Source organism: Aquila chrysaetos, chromosome 1 (genome assembly GCF_900496995.4).
Source record: "Aquila chrysaetos chrysaetos chromosome 1, bAquChr1.4, whole genome shotgun sequence".
Classification (NCBI taxonomy): Eukaryota; Metazoa; Chordata; class Aves; order Accipitriformes; family Accipitridae; genus Aquila; species Aquila chrysaetos.
Genome location: NC_044004.1, coordinates 28,694,421 through 28,706,846, shown reverse-complemented (window position 1 = coordinate 28,706,846; position 12,426 = coordinate 28,694,421). Strand labels below are relative to the sequence as shown.

At 42.7% G+C, this 12,426-nt stretch overlaps 1 protein-coding gene across 2 annotated transcripts in view; it reads left to right on the top strand.

Annotated features, from left to right (window-relative positions):
• The first annotated feature begins 2,130 nt into the window (after positions 1 to 2,130).
• GABRG1 (gamma-aminobutyric acid type A receptor subunit gamma1) overlaps positions 2,131 to 12,426 on the top strand; it is a 66,474-nt gene continuing 56,178 nt past the window's right edge. The window contains exon 1 of one of the 2 annotated variants that reach the window (XM_041122666.1): positions 2,131 to 2,564. Coding sequence is in view for 1 of the 2 variants with exons in the window: in XM_030042640.1 (XP_029898500.1) it covers positions 2,260 to 2,564 (305 nt within the window). In the remaining variant the exon portion in view is untranslated. The remainder of the gene's footprint in view (positions 2,565 to 12,426) is intronic. The other variant, XM_030042640.1, reaches the window with a different exon arrangement.

Sequence of the window (12,426 nt, the reverse complement as noted above, 5' to 3'; positions counted from 1 at the left end):
AATAATTTCTTCTCTAGTTTTGAGAGGGATGGATTTCTATTTTTTACAATAAAGTACAAGGAAAATTCAGATTTGGGACTATCTGAAACCGGCTTGTGTTGGTATCATCCTTAGCCTTGTGTCATTTGAGAAATCTCATTGGCTCCGATTTTCTTTTAAAATATTTTTAATGGCACTTTTATGTGCCTTAACATTCTAAACCCAGAAATCAAATGAAAAATTGTAGTTTCTCGCTATTCATGCTACATGTTATTTTAGCTGTAATCTTCCACCTCTTTCAGTGCTAGCAAGCTGCTGAACCTACACAGGGGTGAACTTAAGTGTTTTTAAATAGATGCTCCAAACTGCTCATGCAGAAAGAAGATGTCTTGTAATCCTGTAAGTACCCTTAAACTTCTTAAGTCAAACTTTCTCAGTAGTCACGTTAATTACATAATATATTTTAGTGACAGGATGAAATTTTATAGACTAGTAAAGAGTTTTAATGGCTCCATAAACATCAGAATACAAAGGCATAAGAAGAGTTCATTGCACATTTTGCAAAATGCAGTCAATTTGACAGTTCAATCTGTAATAAACCTAAGGACCATGGCTATTTTCAGGGCAAAAGGACTTCCCAGAGAGAAAGGGACTTGAGGACGGGCTGTGCTTATTTTCTTACTGAGGGGGACGGCGATCCTGCTCCTTGGAGCCAGTGCCACCAGCTGCAGAAGGGGAGCTGCTTTTGTACTTACTCTGTAATAAATGCATATTCTCTTCTCTGAGCTCATGCCTCTGCCATCATGCTAGGACGCTGCCTGCTGTGTTAATCCACCAATAAAGAGACCTCAGGTCAAACAATAATATGTGCCTTTACCTTCTGCCAGTACCCCCAGGACCGGCTATTAATTTTCAAGTCGTTGAATTTTCACTTAATGTACTGCAGCTGTCTGAAGCGTGGTGAGTTTCTTTGACATTAAAGCAGCTGTAAGCTGTATGCATAAAATAATAACCAGATGATGACGTGTAAAGAAGCAGGAGAACCCAAACCAAAACACTGCCTTTCATCAGGATAACCGCTGGATGGGGGATTATTTACATTTCTGTGCAGTTACATCTTGACTCAAAGGATGATGATGACGACTATAAAACGGTTTGCTCCTTACGCTGAGAATCATGTAGCGCAGGTTACTCCAGGAGTGAGTGCCCCGTAGAGACCTGCAAGCGGGGACATCTCCGGGGCCAGGGAATTAGGGTGGGCAGAGATTCAGGGGTCATCCAGCCCTGGAGCCGTGCAAAGAAATAACGCTTTATTTAAGCGCTACTCCGGCCGGGACGTTACCGCCTGTCCCCACGGCCGGCGGAGGGGGCTGCAAAGCGCGGAACCTCCGGCGCGTCTCCGCCACCGCGGTCGCTTTTCCTGCCTCGGGTTTGGTTTTTTTTTGGGGGGGGGGGGGGGGGGTGTGTGGCTATTTTCCCCCGCAGATCTCCCGCGAGAGGCAGGAGGAGGGAGCAGCAGAGGGGAGAAGGCAGGCGGGAGGGGGAAAAAAAAAAAAAAAAAAACAACAAACCAAAAAACCCCAAAGCCTTTTGCACGTCGTAGCAAGCCCCGGCGCATTTTATAGCGCAGCACCGCGCATCGCCCGCTTTCCTCCCCCTTCCCCCCCGGGGGCGCTCCGCGGCCGCGCAGAGCCGCCTGCAGCCTCCGGGCTTGCGCGACTCTCGTTTCTTGGGTGCGCGGAGTTCCCGCGGTTGCACTTGCGCGCCGAGCCTCCAGCACGGCTTTAGGGACCGTGCTTGGAGGGGTGGGCCCCTTCTCCTGGGGACGGACGAGGGGCCGAAGGACAGCCCCCCTTCCCCACGGCTCCCCAAAATCGCGGTCGTGCCGGACGCGGGGCCGCGCAGTCCCCGCGGGTGTCCGCGCACATCCGCCGGCGCTTCTGCTCCCGGCTGCGGGTCTCCGCTTGGCAGGGCCGAGGGGCTGCCTCTCACATTGCAAGCCGCCCTCTGAGTAGCTTTAAAAATAAAAAGATTTAAATGTATATGTATGTGTAGCTTTAAATATATAGTTAGCATTTTATATTTTATGTGTATATATGTGTTACGTGTATATATATATATATATATGTGTAAGACCTATTTTATTTCCCTCTTTGGAGAAAATAGCAAATCACTGCCACCCTTTCTCCCAAGCATGTTTCCCTTCTAGTAAAGGAGGCTCCACCTCTGCTAGGGATTGATTCGCCCAGCAGTTTTTAGGATAATTTATGGAGCAACCTGATGAGCCTATTGGGCGAGTTGCTCGGTCCTTGTAGAGTGGGTTCCTACCTGTTTGGGTGTTTTATTTTTTTTTTTCCCCTTTCCTTCCCTTCCCCTCCCCTCCCTCTGCCTGCCGGGTGCCGGGGGGGGGGGAAGCACGGTGGGATTGGCAGGGTCGCTATTCCCCTGCCTCTCCGGAGAAAACTCGGGGAAAGGGAGAGCGCCTTCACGCTCATGGATGCGTGGGGGGGACCCGCGCCCCGCTGGAGCCGACGCCGCGGGGCCCGCCTGCTGCTGCTGCTGCTGACCGTGCGGCTGGGGAGCGGGTGAGTACAGCGGGGACCCCCGCACCGGACCCGGCCGCCCGCACCCTCCCGGCGGGAGGGTGCGGGCGGCCGGGGGAGGGGAGCGGGGAAGGCGGCGTGCTACGCGCCGCGAAACTTAGAAAAAGAAAGAATAAAAAAAAAAAAAAAAAAAAAAAAAAAGGTAAGGTCCCGGTGCTGCGGCGGCGGCTCCCGCGGGGGGCTGCGGGGGAAACCGGCACCGGCAAAGTAAAACTTCGGCCGCATCCCACTTGTTCGCTGAGCGAGTTGGTGAGTCCGGGCTCAGCTCGGTGCTGGGAGAAGCGCGGCGTGCCCCCCACCTCCCACCCAGGAGGGCGGCGGGGCCGCTCCGCTCCGGCCCGGTCTGGTCCGGTCCGGTGCGGTGCGGTGCGGTCCGGTCCGGGGCAGCCCCGCGGCCCGAGGCGGGGCGGCGGTGGGGGCTGCCGCCCGGTGCGAGGAGCTCCCCCGCAGCGCCGACACCTCCCCGCCGCCGCGCCCGCCCGTCCCCGCTCGCTCGCCGGCTGCTGCTGGGAGAGGAGGCTGGAGTTTGGCTGGCGAGCGGCTAAGGCGCTGGTGGCTCCTGTGGAAGAGGCTGGTCCGGCGGTCGGCGGTACCGGAGGGGCACTGCTCGGCTGGCGGTGCCGGTATGTTTTTGACCGTGCTGCCCGCGCAGCGGGGCATCCTGCGCGGCACCGGCTTGTGCCTCGGCAGCCCTCGGGAGTGGGATTGGGCCCAGGCGTGGGATGATGCCCGGCAGCTGTTCAAGTCCCCGAAGTTGGAAACGTGCGTTTTAATGGAGAGTTATAAAATTGATCTGAAGGGCTCTGAAGAAACAACAGTTTGGTACTGCTGGGTAAATGTGTTATTAGTGCCCGGAACAACTTAACGAAAAGCAACCTGATCTTTCAGCTCCATTAATAATTCAGAGCTAATGCGAACCATTCCACAGGTTATACTCTCATAAAAATCACAAAGCAGTGCTGAAAGGGTGTTCAACTGCTGCCCAGTGTGTCTTTTTCATGATAGACCGAATTACCATTCTAAGAGGATATACCAAATGTGTAGTATAAAGGCTGGCACCCCCCCCCCCCCGCCCCCCAAACAACTGTTAGACATTTTTTTAAGTCTGTCAGACTCTAGACCCCTTCCCCATACTGAATGATGATTTATCAATCTGTGTGAAGCGTGTTGATCTCAGCTTATCTCTCATCTTCAGAAGGCTGCTGTGTTATCCTAGTCAGAAACACCCCTGGTTATACTTTTCTTAATCTGTGTCTTTTAAAACCTTGGTATATTATGGAAATATTTTTCAAAAGCGTTGATGGAAATTATACCAGTGCAGCTGTGCATCTTCAGAGTGTTTCTTAATGAACATATTGTACCTGAGGTATGAAAGAAATTATCAAGTGGTTTGAGAGAAAAGAATATGCATGCTAATTTATCAGTTCAAAGGCTTAGTTACAAAGGAGGAGGACTAGCTAAAAAAATGTATAATTTTTTTGTTTGTCAAAGTGTGGTTGTGATTACAGGACTGGGCGTAGATTATTACATATACATCTCATTAACAGTAGCATTTATAAAAATAAGTTGATAAGAAGTCTTCAGTGAGAAAAAGAGGTAACTTACATGCAGTAGTTTATTTTGTGTTCCAGAACATCTCAGATAAAATGGAACCTTTGGTATAAATATCCATGTATCTGAATCAACTATTTCCAGGCTTGCCTTTCATTCAGAGGCTACAAGGGAAAATTGTGATTGACAGATTTTTGTTTTTCTTTCTTTTTTTTTTTTTTAAGTGACTACAAATGGACATGTTTTTCAGATCGTGATTCTCTGGTATGTAGTGCATTACAACTCAGGGGTGTTTGCAGAGAGCTCAGGAGCTCTGGCGCCCTTTAGCAGCCTGCCGCAAAGTAGGATGGAAATACAGTTTTTCTGCTTCTTTGGATGCCTTTCTGTAGTTTCAGCCCAAGCTTTTCCTTGAAGTTCAAAGTCAAACACAGAAGTAATGCTTTTCTCAAGAATAGACCAGGTTGCACCAATTCTGGCTGTTTTTAGGAAAACATCTTGCAGGAGCCAACCTACATTTTCAACGCATACTTGTAGAAGATTGCAAATTGCATCACTTAGAGTATGCATTTATACACAAAGTACTTTGTGCTGAGTGTGAATAAAGTTACTTCAGGCGTAACAAATGGAGCTAAAGCCTAAACAAGGACATTGGAAGTTGAGTCCAACCAAGAGTTTATCCTTTCAATGTACTGCCCCAAAAGCTGTAGTGTGACATTAGACTGAACTTCCCTCACCAAAGGGATTCATTGCAGTTGAACTCTAACCCATAGAACAGTTGTTTTCCCCCAGTTCTGTACATGCGGCACAAAGAGACAAGAATGGTCAATGCACTTGATGTAGCTTCATGAGTCAGTATTTTGAAGGACTATTTTTGTCAACAGCTGACATCTCTTCTGTAGTAGAAATTGGGCTGCGAGCCTTTCTATAAGGTATGTGCAGGAAAAGATTAGTTACCCAGCAGTCACTGCAGTCCTAAATGTTCGGCAAACCCATTATTCTTGTTGAACTCAAATAAATAGATAATTCATAGGGAGAGCATAAGAGCTGACAATATAATTAATATTATTTCCTTTGTTCTAGCCATACAGGTGCAGCATAACTGTAACATTTCTTCTAATTTATACTGCTTTAAATGGTATGTGCTGGTCAGCATCCCTGACAGTATATTGTAAGCTTAACTTAATTTTGGCCATATCTTCCCTTCAGCTTTGTAACCTGATGTTCTAAAAAGCAGTTATAAATGCTCCATTGCAATGTAACTGTCAGCGGGTGCAAATGTCAACTAATCTTTTCTTTTCCATTTCAAAATATCTCTTAGGAAAACACTTATATAATACGGCCTACGTTTTCCTCTCATATAAATTCCTGGATCAGAGTTAAGCCCGTCATAACAACATGGGTTTCTTGATAATAGTGATTTACTGTTTCATTTGAACATCTGTGATGTTTATTCATTATTGTCCTCACTCTTATGTGCTTTGTTCATGATGTGACAGTGAAGAACTTGTTATTTAGCAGTCCCAGTGGTTTATTTTGTTAAAATGTGGGAAACGTTTTATTTTATGGTTAATTTTATTAAAAGTTTATTAATATTTTCTTTTGTTAGTATAAGTTTAATGAGACATAAATATTGAGAAATACTTGTATTCTTTGCACATCATTTTCTTACAATGGGTTTAAAGAAAACCTTCAAACTATGGCAATCCATTAAAAAAAAAAAAGGCTTTCCTAGTAAATTGAAGTACAATTTAAATTACTTTTAACTTTCGGTTTGTTAAATATGCCTGATGTTAAATAAGAGCACCCTTACTACCAATTCAAGCCTTTCTGAGCTTGATAGAAAAGGTTACAGGTAAGCACTTGTTGACCTTGGTCAACTTGTTTCTGAATCCATAAGTCTGGCCACAGAGTAAATTACAAGGGTGTCAGGGGACCTGTGGTTTTTATTTGAAGCTGTAGAGGAATTGTAATAATCTGGGTTCAATACAACACCTAGTTTCTATGGCCAGTAAGTAGGACTACTTAAATGGACTTGGCATATGCACTATTTGAAAGTGAGTTGCCTTGGTTTGTGCCATCATATATATATATACACTAAAAATGTCACGTATGTTGAACTCGCAGAAAAACAAAGGTGAGCATCTACCAAGATGGGTAAAGAGCCATTTTTGTAGTACCATTTATGAGAGAAGAGTACTAGGGCTTTTTTAATTACCTGCATAGCCCTTTCTTGCACTGCTTATTAAACTGAGTGTGTACTTAGGTGAAATAACAATATCATAACTTATTTGGTAAAGAGCGGCAGAGTGAAGTGATAATAATAAATGACAGTATGTAGCACACTGACAGGAACCTTTCAAAGAGTGGTGGATGACAGTGTCGTTAACTTTTATTTCTTAACAATTTCTCTGAATGGTAATAATTTGTAAGGAGTAATTCAGATGCAACTGAATTAACCTGGAGATGACATGGAAGCCCCGATGTTGCATTTTTACACAGGCGAACATTTTTAATAAGGCTGAAAATAGTGTGGTGAGTTCAGTGGCCTACCAGCCCATGTAAAAACTTGATTCTACATATCTAAACTTAAAATGGTAAATCATGCAACAACACCGAACTAATGGAGGTAACTGGAGAGGCTAGAAAGGTCATCAGGTGTTGACGTGAACAGAATTTACTTCAAAGAAGAGGGAAATCTCAGTGATATGGCAAAGATGGAAAGAAATAGTTTCCAAAATATGCTTTCACTGGTGGATGTTCAAGTCAGTAGGATCTGTTGTGATAATCCAGTCTGATATCAGAATAAACAAAACTGGAGAATCTAACCTGGCTTCTGCATCATGTTTGCTGCTTCAGTGTAACTGTTCTAAGTCCATGCATAAAGATTTGGTGAGGAGGAATCCAATGAAGTATTGTACAGTATTTCTAGTCTGAGGTTTCTCTGGCTGCCAGCCAGTGGATCTCTTGCCTTCTTCTGCCAGCTGAAAAAGCCTGATTTTTTCCCAGTACCACCTGCCACAGCTGGCTCAGCCACTGGATCCCACATCCATGTCTTTGTGGGGAAATCCAGGTCTTGGTTCATCCCTCCAGTTGTGCAGGGCAACCTCAGGGTGCAGACCCGTGGCTGCAGCTGCTCTTCAGAAACAGAGTGTGGTCTGCAGCCGTCTGCTCTTCAACAGGGAAACCAGATCTTCCTTACCCTGTGCGCCCAAGTTTTGCCTTGACAAGAACTCAGAGCACCTCAAATGAATCCTGAAAATTCTTAAAGGAATCAGCATTTTGGTCAGAAAACATCCTGCCGTCTTTCTCTTTCCAGCCTAGTCTTTCATGATATGTTGTAGATTATTTGCTGAGAGAAACCTCCTCACCTCTCGGAGATAAGAAGCTGCAGTGCAGTTATATGCCAAGCAGTTGTTGCAGGATGAAGGATCTAGTCCAAAATGAAAGTTTTACACAAATGTGTCGCAATCGGAGATACACTACGCAGAGTGGAAATTTCCATTGAATTGGATTTACCCATGCTACAGTCATACTAACTACTGTTAGAAGTATTTCCCTGGTATATGTAGTTTAAAAGACAACTTGATAGCAGCTTACATTTTCCTCTCAGATAAGTAAACTGAGCTACTTACATTTCTTCAGAAAATGTTAAATTGTTTGTTTAACCATTTTGTAAACCCTTTCCATTTTTTCTTTGAAGAACAGATCTCAAAAATGGGTAGATTATATAAATATTAGCCTCATTAATGGCAGATACACACAAACTACTTCATACAGCTGAGATACGCTATCCCAGGATTAGCTCCAGTACTGCTCCGGTGTACCTCATGTTCTTTTTGCTTTCTTCCTTGATCCTCAAATCCTTTTCCTGTGTCACTGCATTCATCTCTGATAACGTGTGAATGGCTAATTCTGTGTTTCTAAATTCATATGCAGTTACTTTTTTTATTTTCAGGAAGACAGACAGACATAGTGAATAGGAAAGACCTGAGGTAACATGAGATACATCCCCTTTGGATTAAATTATTTGGGGTTTTAAATAGATTGTTAGTCCTTTCATTTAATATGGTTTTCTTCTTATTTAAGGCAGTGTACCATGAGGGATTAAGTCTTATTATTATTAATGTAATATTATGGTCCAATTTATCTTTCAGAATAAAGTTCAGCTGGATGGAATTTATATTAGGAAAAAGTTGTACTATTAATTATTAATTTAGGTGGCTAACTCTGTCAGTGTAAGTCATGACAAGTTTTTTTTCTTCATTGTCTGATGCCATATTTACATGGCAGAATAAATTATGTAGATGTTTTTAAAAATGAAGTACCCTCAGTGTTTTCCCTGAGGGAGAAAGGTACTTGATCTCACCAGCATACAGCCATCGAATATGTAGTGGATTGTATCAGACCTGCTGCAGGTGAGCTATGGACCTGTACCTTAGGTTCTTGCTCTGTCAATGAGAGCCATCCAGCTGATGATGGCCTGCAGGTTGCATCCAGAAGGGGACAACTCTGACAGCCGTTAATTTTAGTCACCATCTGACAAGAGGTGTAATACTCCTGTTGTAAAAGATATGTGTTATATTCAATACACAGTAAATTACAGTGGAGAAGACATGATTTTGCTTGCAGAGAGAGAGTGCAAGCTTTTTATTACATGGTTTAGCTATTTACACTAGCCCTTATGGAGTATATTCACCTCTTTGTACATTTATTCATTAATTTCATTGACCTTTGGATTAGTCCATAATTGCCTAATGACAGTTACACTAAAATTTCAGTAGAACCCATTCACTGTATTTCTCTTGGGGACATGTTGTCATTGCCTAGTTATTGTAGTTGTATGGCTTTTTCTATGATGTTAAGCCAGATTCACCTACATGCCACAATTATGGTGCACAGTTCGGTGCAAGTCTCTGGTTCTGTTGCTACTTCAGTCTATACATATTTCTTTACCTCCTGTGGGAGGAGACTGGTAGCTGCTCACACGTGTACCAGAAGTTGGAAGTATTTCAAATAAGCTTGTTTTTTGTGAAGACTGTAGTAGATTCCTAGTTACCTCAAGATTTTGCAGGAAATATGCAATGAGTTGTGTTAGGACAAATGTTCACCTGAATATGTTGAAATATCAGCTCCTTAAGTGACTGAAAATGCCTTAAAAAGGAGAGCTCTTTTTATATATTTCTTAAGATGCTGGTGACATTTTAAAGTAGAAATCTAACAAAGTTGACTTTGCAATTTGATGAATGTTATAGTGGCTGTGTGATGGCATTTAATTAGGGTAACTGCTTCTTATTGAGGTTATGGTTCTCAGCATTCATTTATGTTAGGTTTGTTTTAAGTCTATTTTGACACTATGGAAAGTGTTTCTTGGATCAAGGCACTTAACCCATCAACAATATATCAGTTCATTCTGAACTTGATGACAATTAACCTTTCATCAGTCAAGCGTAGATAGATATCTGCAGTCTCTTGAACAGGGTGGTGACATGTGGCGCATGGATTTATTTGTGTCTGTCTTTGTGTGATGGTTCTAGCCTGAAACTCCCAGGAGATCTGATACTGCTGTGGTTAGTACACATTTCAGATATCCAAAGAGGTGATGCCTTTTCATCACCATGTCCTTCCTTAGCAGCCTGGGGATATTTTGTCCTTTATTTAACACTGTTTGTCCCTTTTCAGTTCTATCTGCTTAAGCTCTATAATTTACTATTGTTGTCCTTTTATTTTCTGTTCTCTGAATTTTCATTTATTCCCTGCTGTTTGGTCTGGATGAACAGTAGAATATGGCTGTTTACATTTTAATTATTTGATTGCATGATCTGGCCAAAACCCACAAAGAAGGTAAAACTTACCAACTGAGAAGATAAGACTTACCAATTTACATTTCTAGGTTTCATTCAAATCCATCTGAAATAAATGTCCCTAAGAATTTTAGTAGGTTTAGACTTCAGTTTCAGTCAACGCAGTACAGATTATCCTAAGGCCTACTTTATCTGCCTGATAAATTTTATGTTTTGTTGCATGCAATGGCTGGAAGGCTTTTCTTAGAAGACATTTTGTAGAGGAAGTTGAATATATATTTGTCTGAAAATTTTACAATGACAAAATGCTCTTGATCTCTTAAATTAAAATATAGTTGGCATAAGGGCCCCTACTAATTTTTCAGCTAGCATTAGAAATGTTTGTACTAGAAAAAAAGGAAGGACCTACTTGCTGAAGATAATGGGTACTTTCAAGTACTTTCCTAGGCAAAGAACAGCTTTAAGATATTGTAGTAATGATTTTCTCAGAACAGAGGAAGAGGTGTACTTACACTGCGAGTTGGGGTGTTACGATCAGTAAGTTACCCAGTTTTTGTAAGCCGAAACAAAACACAGAACAGATTCTGAAAGTCTGTAATAAGAATGTGGAATAATTGATGTGAGGAAAGAGAAGTGACCTTGCTTGTCTGGGGTGGAACAAGAACTGCTCAGAGCATCAGGAATGACGATATCAGCATAGCCTTTCCTGAAGATAATTTTTTTTTTCCTATGTTGAAAGATTGTTTTTACCAAATTCATATGTTTGGGGGCAGGGCTGCTGTTCAGAGGGAGCTGGAGAGGCTGGGAGAATGGGTTGACAGGAGCATTATAAAATTCATCAAGGATGAGTGCTAAGTCCTGCACCTGCGTGGGAAGCCCCCCTCAGCAGGACAGGCTGGGGACTGGCTGGCTGGGGAGCAGCTCTGCCAAAAAGGACCTGGAGTTCCTGGGGGACATCATGGCGCCTTGGCCGCAAAGAGGGCCAGCAGCCTCCTGGGCTGCTCAGGAGGTGGGGGGAAGTGATCGTCTCCCTCTGCTCAGCACTTGTGAAACCTCATCTAGATACTGCATCCAGTTTCGGGTTTAAACTGGAGGAAGCTCAGCAAAGGGATACCAACCTGGTCAGGCAGGAGCACTTGCCCTGTGAGGAGGGGGCTGTTCAGCCTGGAGAAGAGATGGCTTTGGGGGGACCCAACAGCAGCCCCCCAGCACTTATGGGGAGGTGATCAAGAAGACAGAGGTAGGCTCTTCACAGTGGTGCATGGTAAGAGGATGAGCACAATGGCAATGAATTGCAACAGGGGAAATCCCAACTAGGTATAAAGAAAAAAATTCACTGTGAGGATAATTAAACAGTGGAACTAGCTGTCCAGTGAGGTTGTGGGATCTCTGTCCATTGAATTTTCAAAGACCCGACTGGACAAAGTTCTAAGCATCATGGTCTGAATTCAGTATTTGCCCTTCTTTGAGTAGAAGTCAACTTCCAAAGATCCCTTCTAAATGACATGATTCTGTGGAAAATCGCAGGAATCGGCTTGGGTGGTTTTTTTGTTTGGTTGTTTTTGTTTTTTTTTTAGTATAGTTTGCTATCTTGTGCAAGGTTCTTGCTCTCTATTGTATACCATAAAAGGGAGGGATGCAGAAACAAGTAGTTGTTTCCATCAGGTCTACAAAACTGGGAAGACTATTTTTGTGACCAAATATGGAAGTAAAGAGCTATTTTTACTAAGATGGTAAAAGTGAGATCACTGTACTAATCAAGCTGAATATGTTTGAGAATCCTGCAGCTCTGAATTGGCACAGAGAATTACCTGTACTTGGATAGATAGATGTGAGGAAAATTTTCAAGTGATTTCTGGACTGCAACTTGATAGGAGTAGAGGTGGCAGTTATACTGGTCTGAGCATATCAATATTTGGATGACCTTTAAGGTGAGAAATTTAACTCTGTATTATGTGAGAAGACTGACGGATAAAGAATATCTGTGATGCTTTGAGTCCAGATGATAATTTTTTTGAGATCTTTAAAAGCCATTTGAATTAATAACAAATTTGACCAGTGTAATTTCAAGTAGTATGTAGCATTATCTGAAAAGTGATTTGGAGGAGAGCAATTTGTGTGGATCTCAGAACAAAATTGTTCTTCTGGAACACATCTTTAATAATACCTGTTGTTCTTAATGTTAAAAATTCACATTTCTATAAATGTTCTTTACAGTCAGATTGTGGCTTTATTAAGTGTTCAGAGTTAAGTCTGGTTGTATTGTTCAGTAATTTCTGTTTGGATTAGTTTTTGTTCTATTAGTATCACAGAGATGTTGAAGATCATTTTATAGAAATGTAATAATGCTTTTAAGTGAAGGTCTTGCTGGGACTAAAATTAATTGTACTGAAGTTATTGTGTGTGGGAGAAAATGTTTCATGTCTTTCAGAGATGTACTTCAAAGCTGTAATGACTCAAAAGAGCTTGATCATCTGATGCTTGTGATGTGT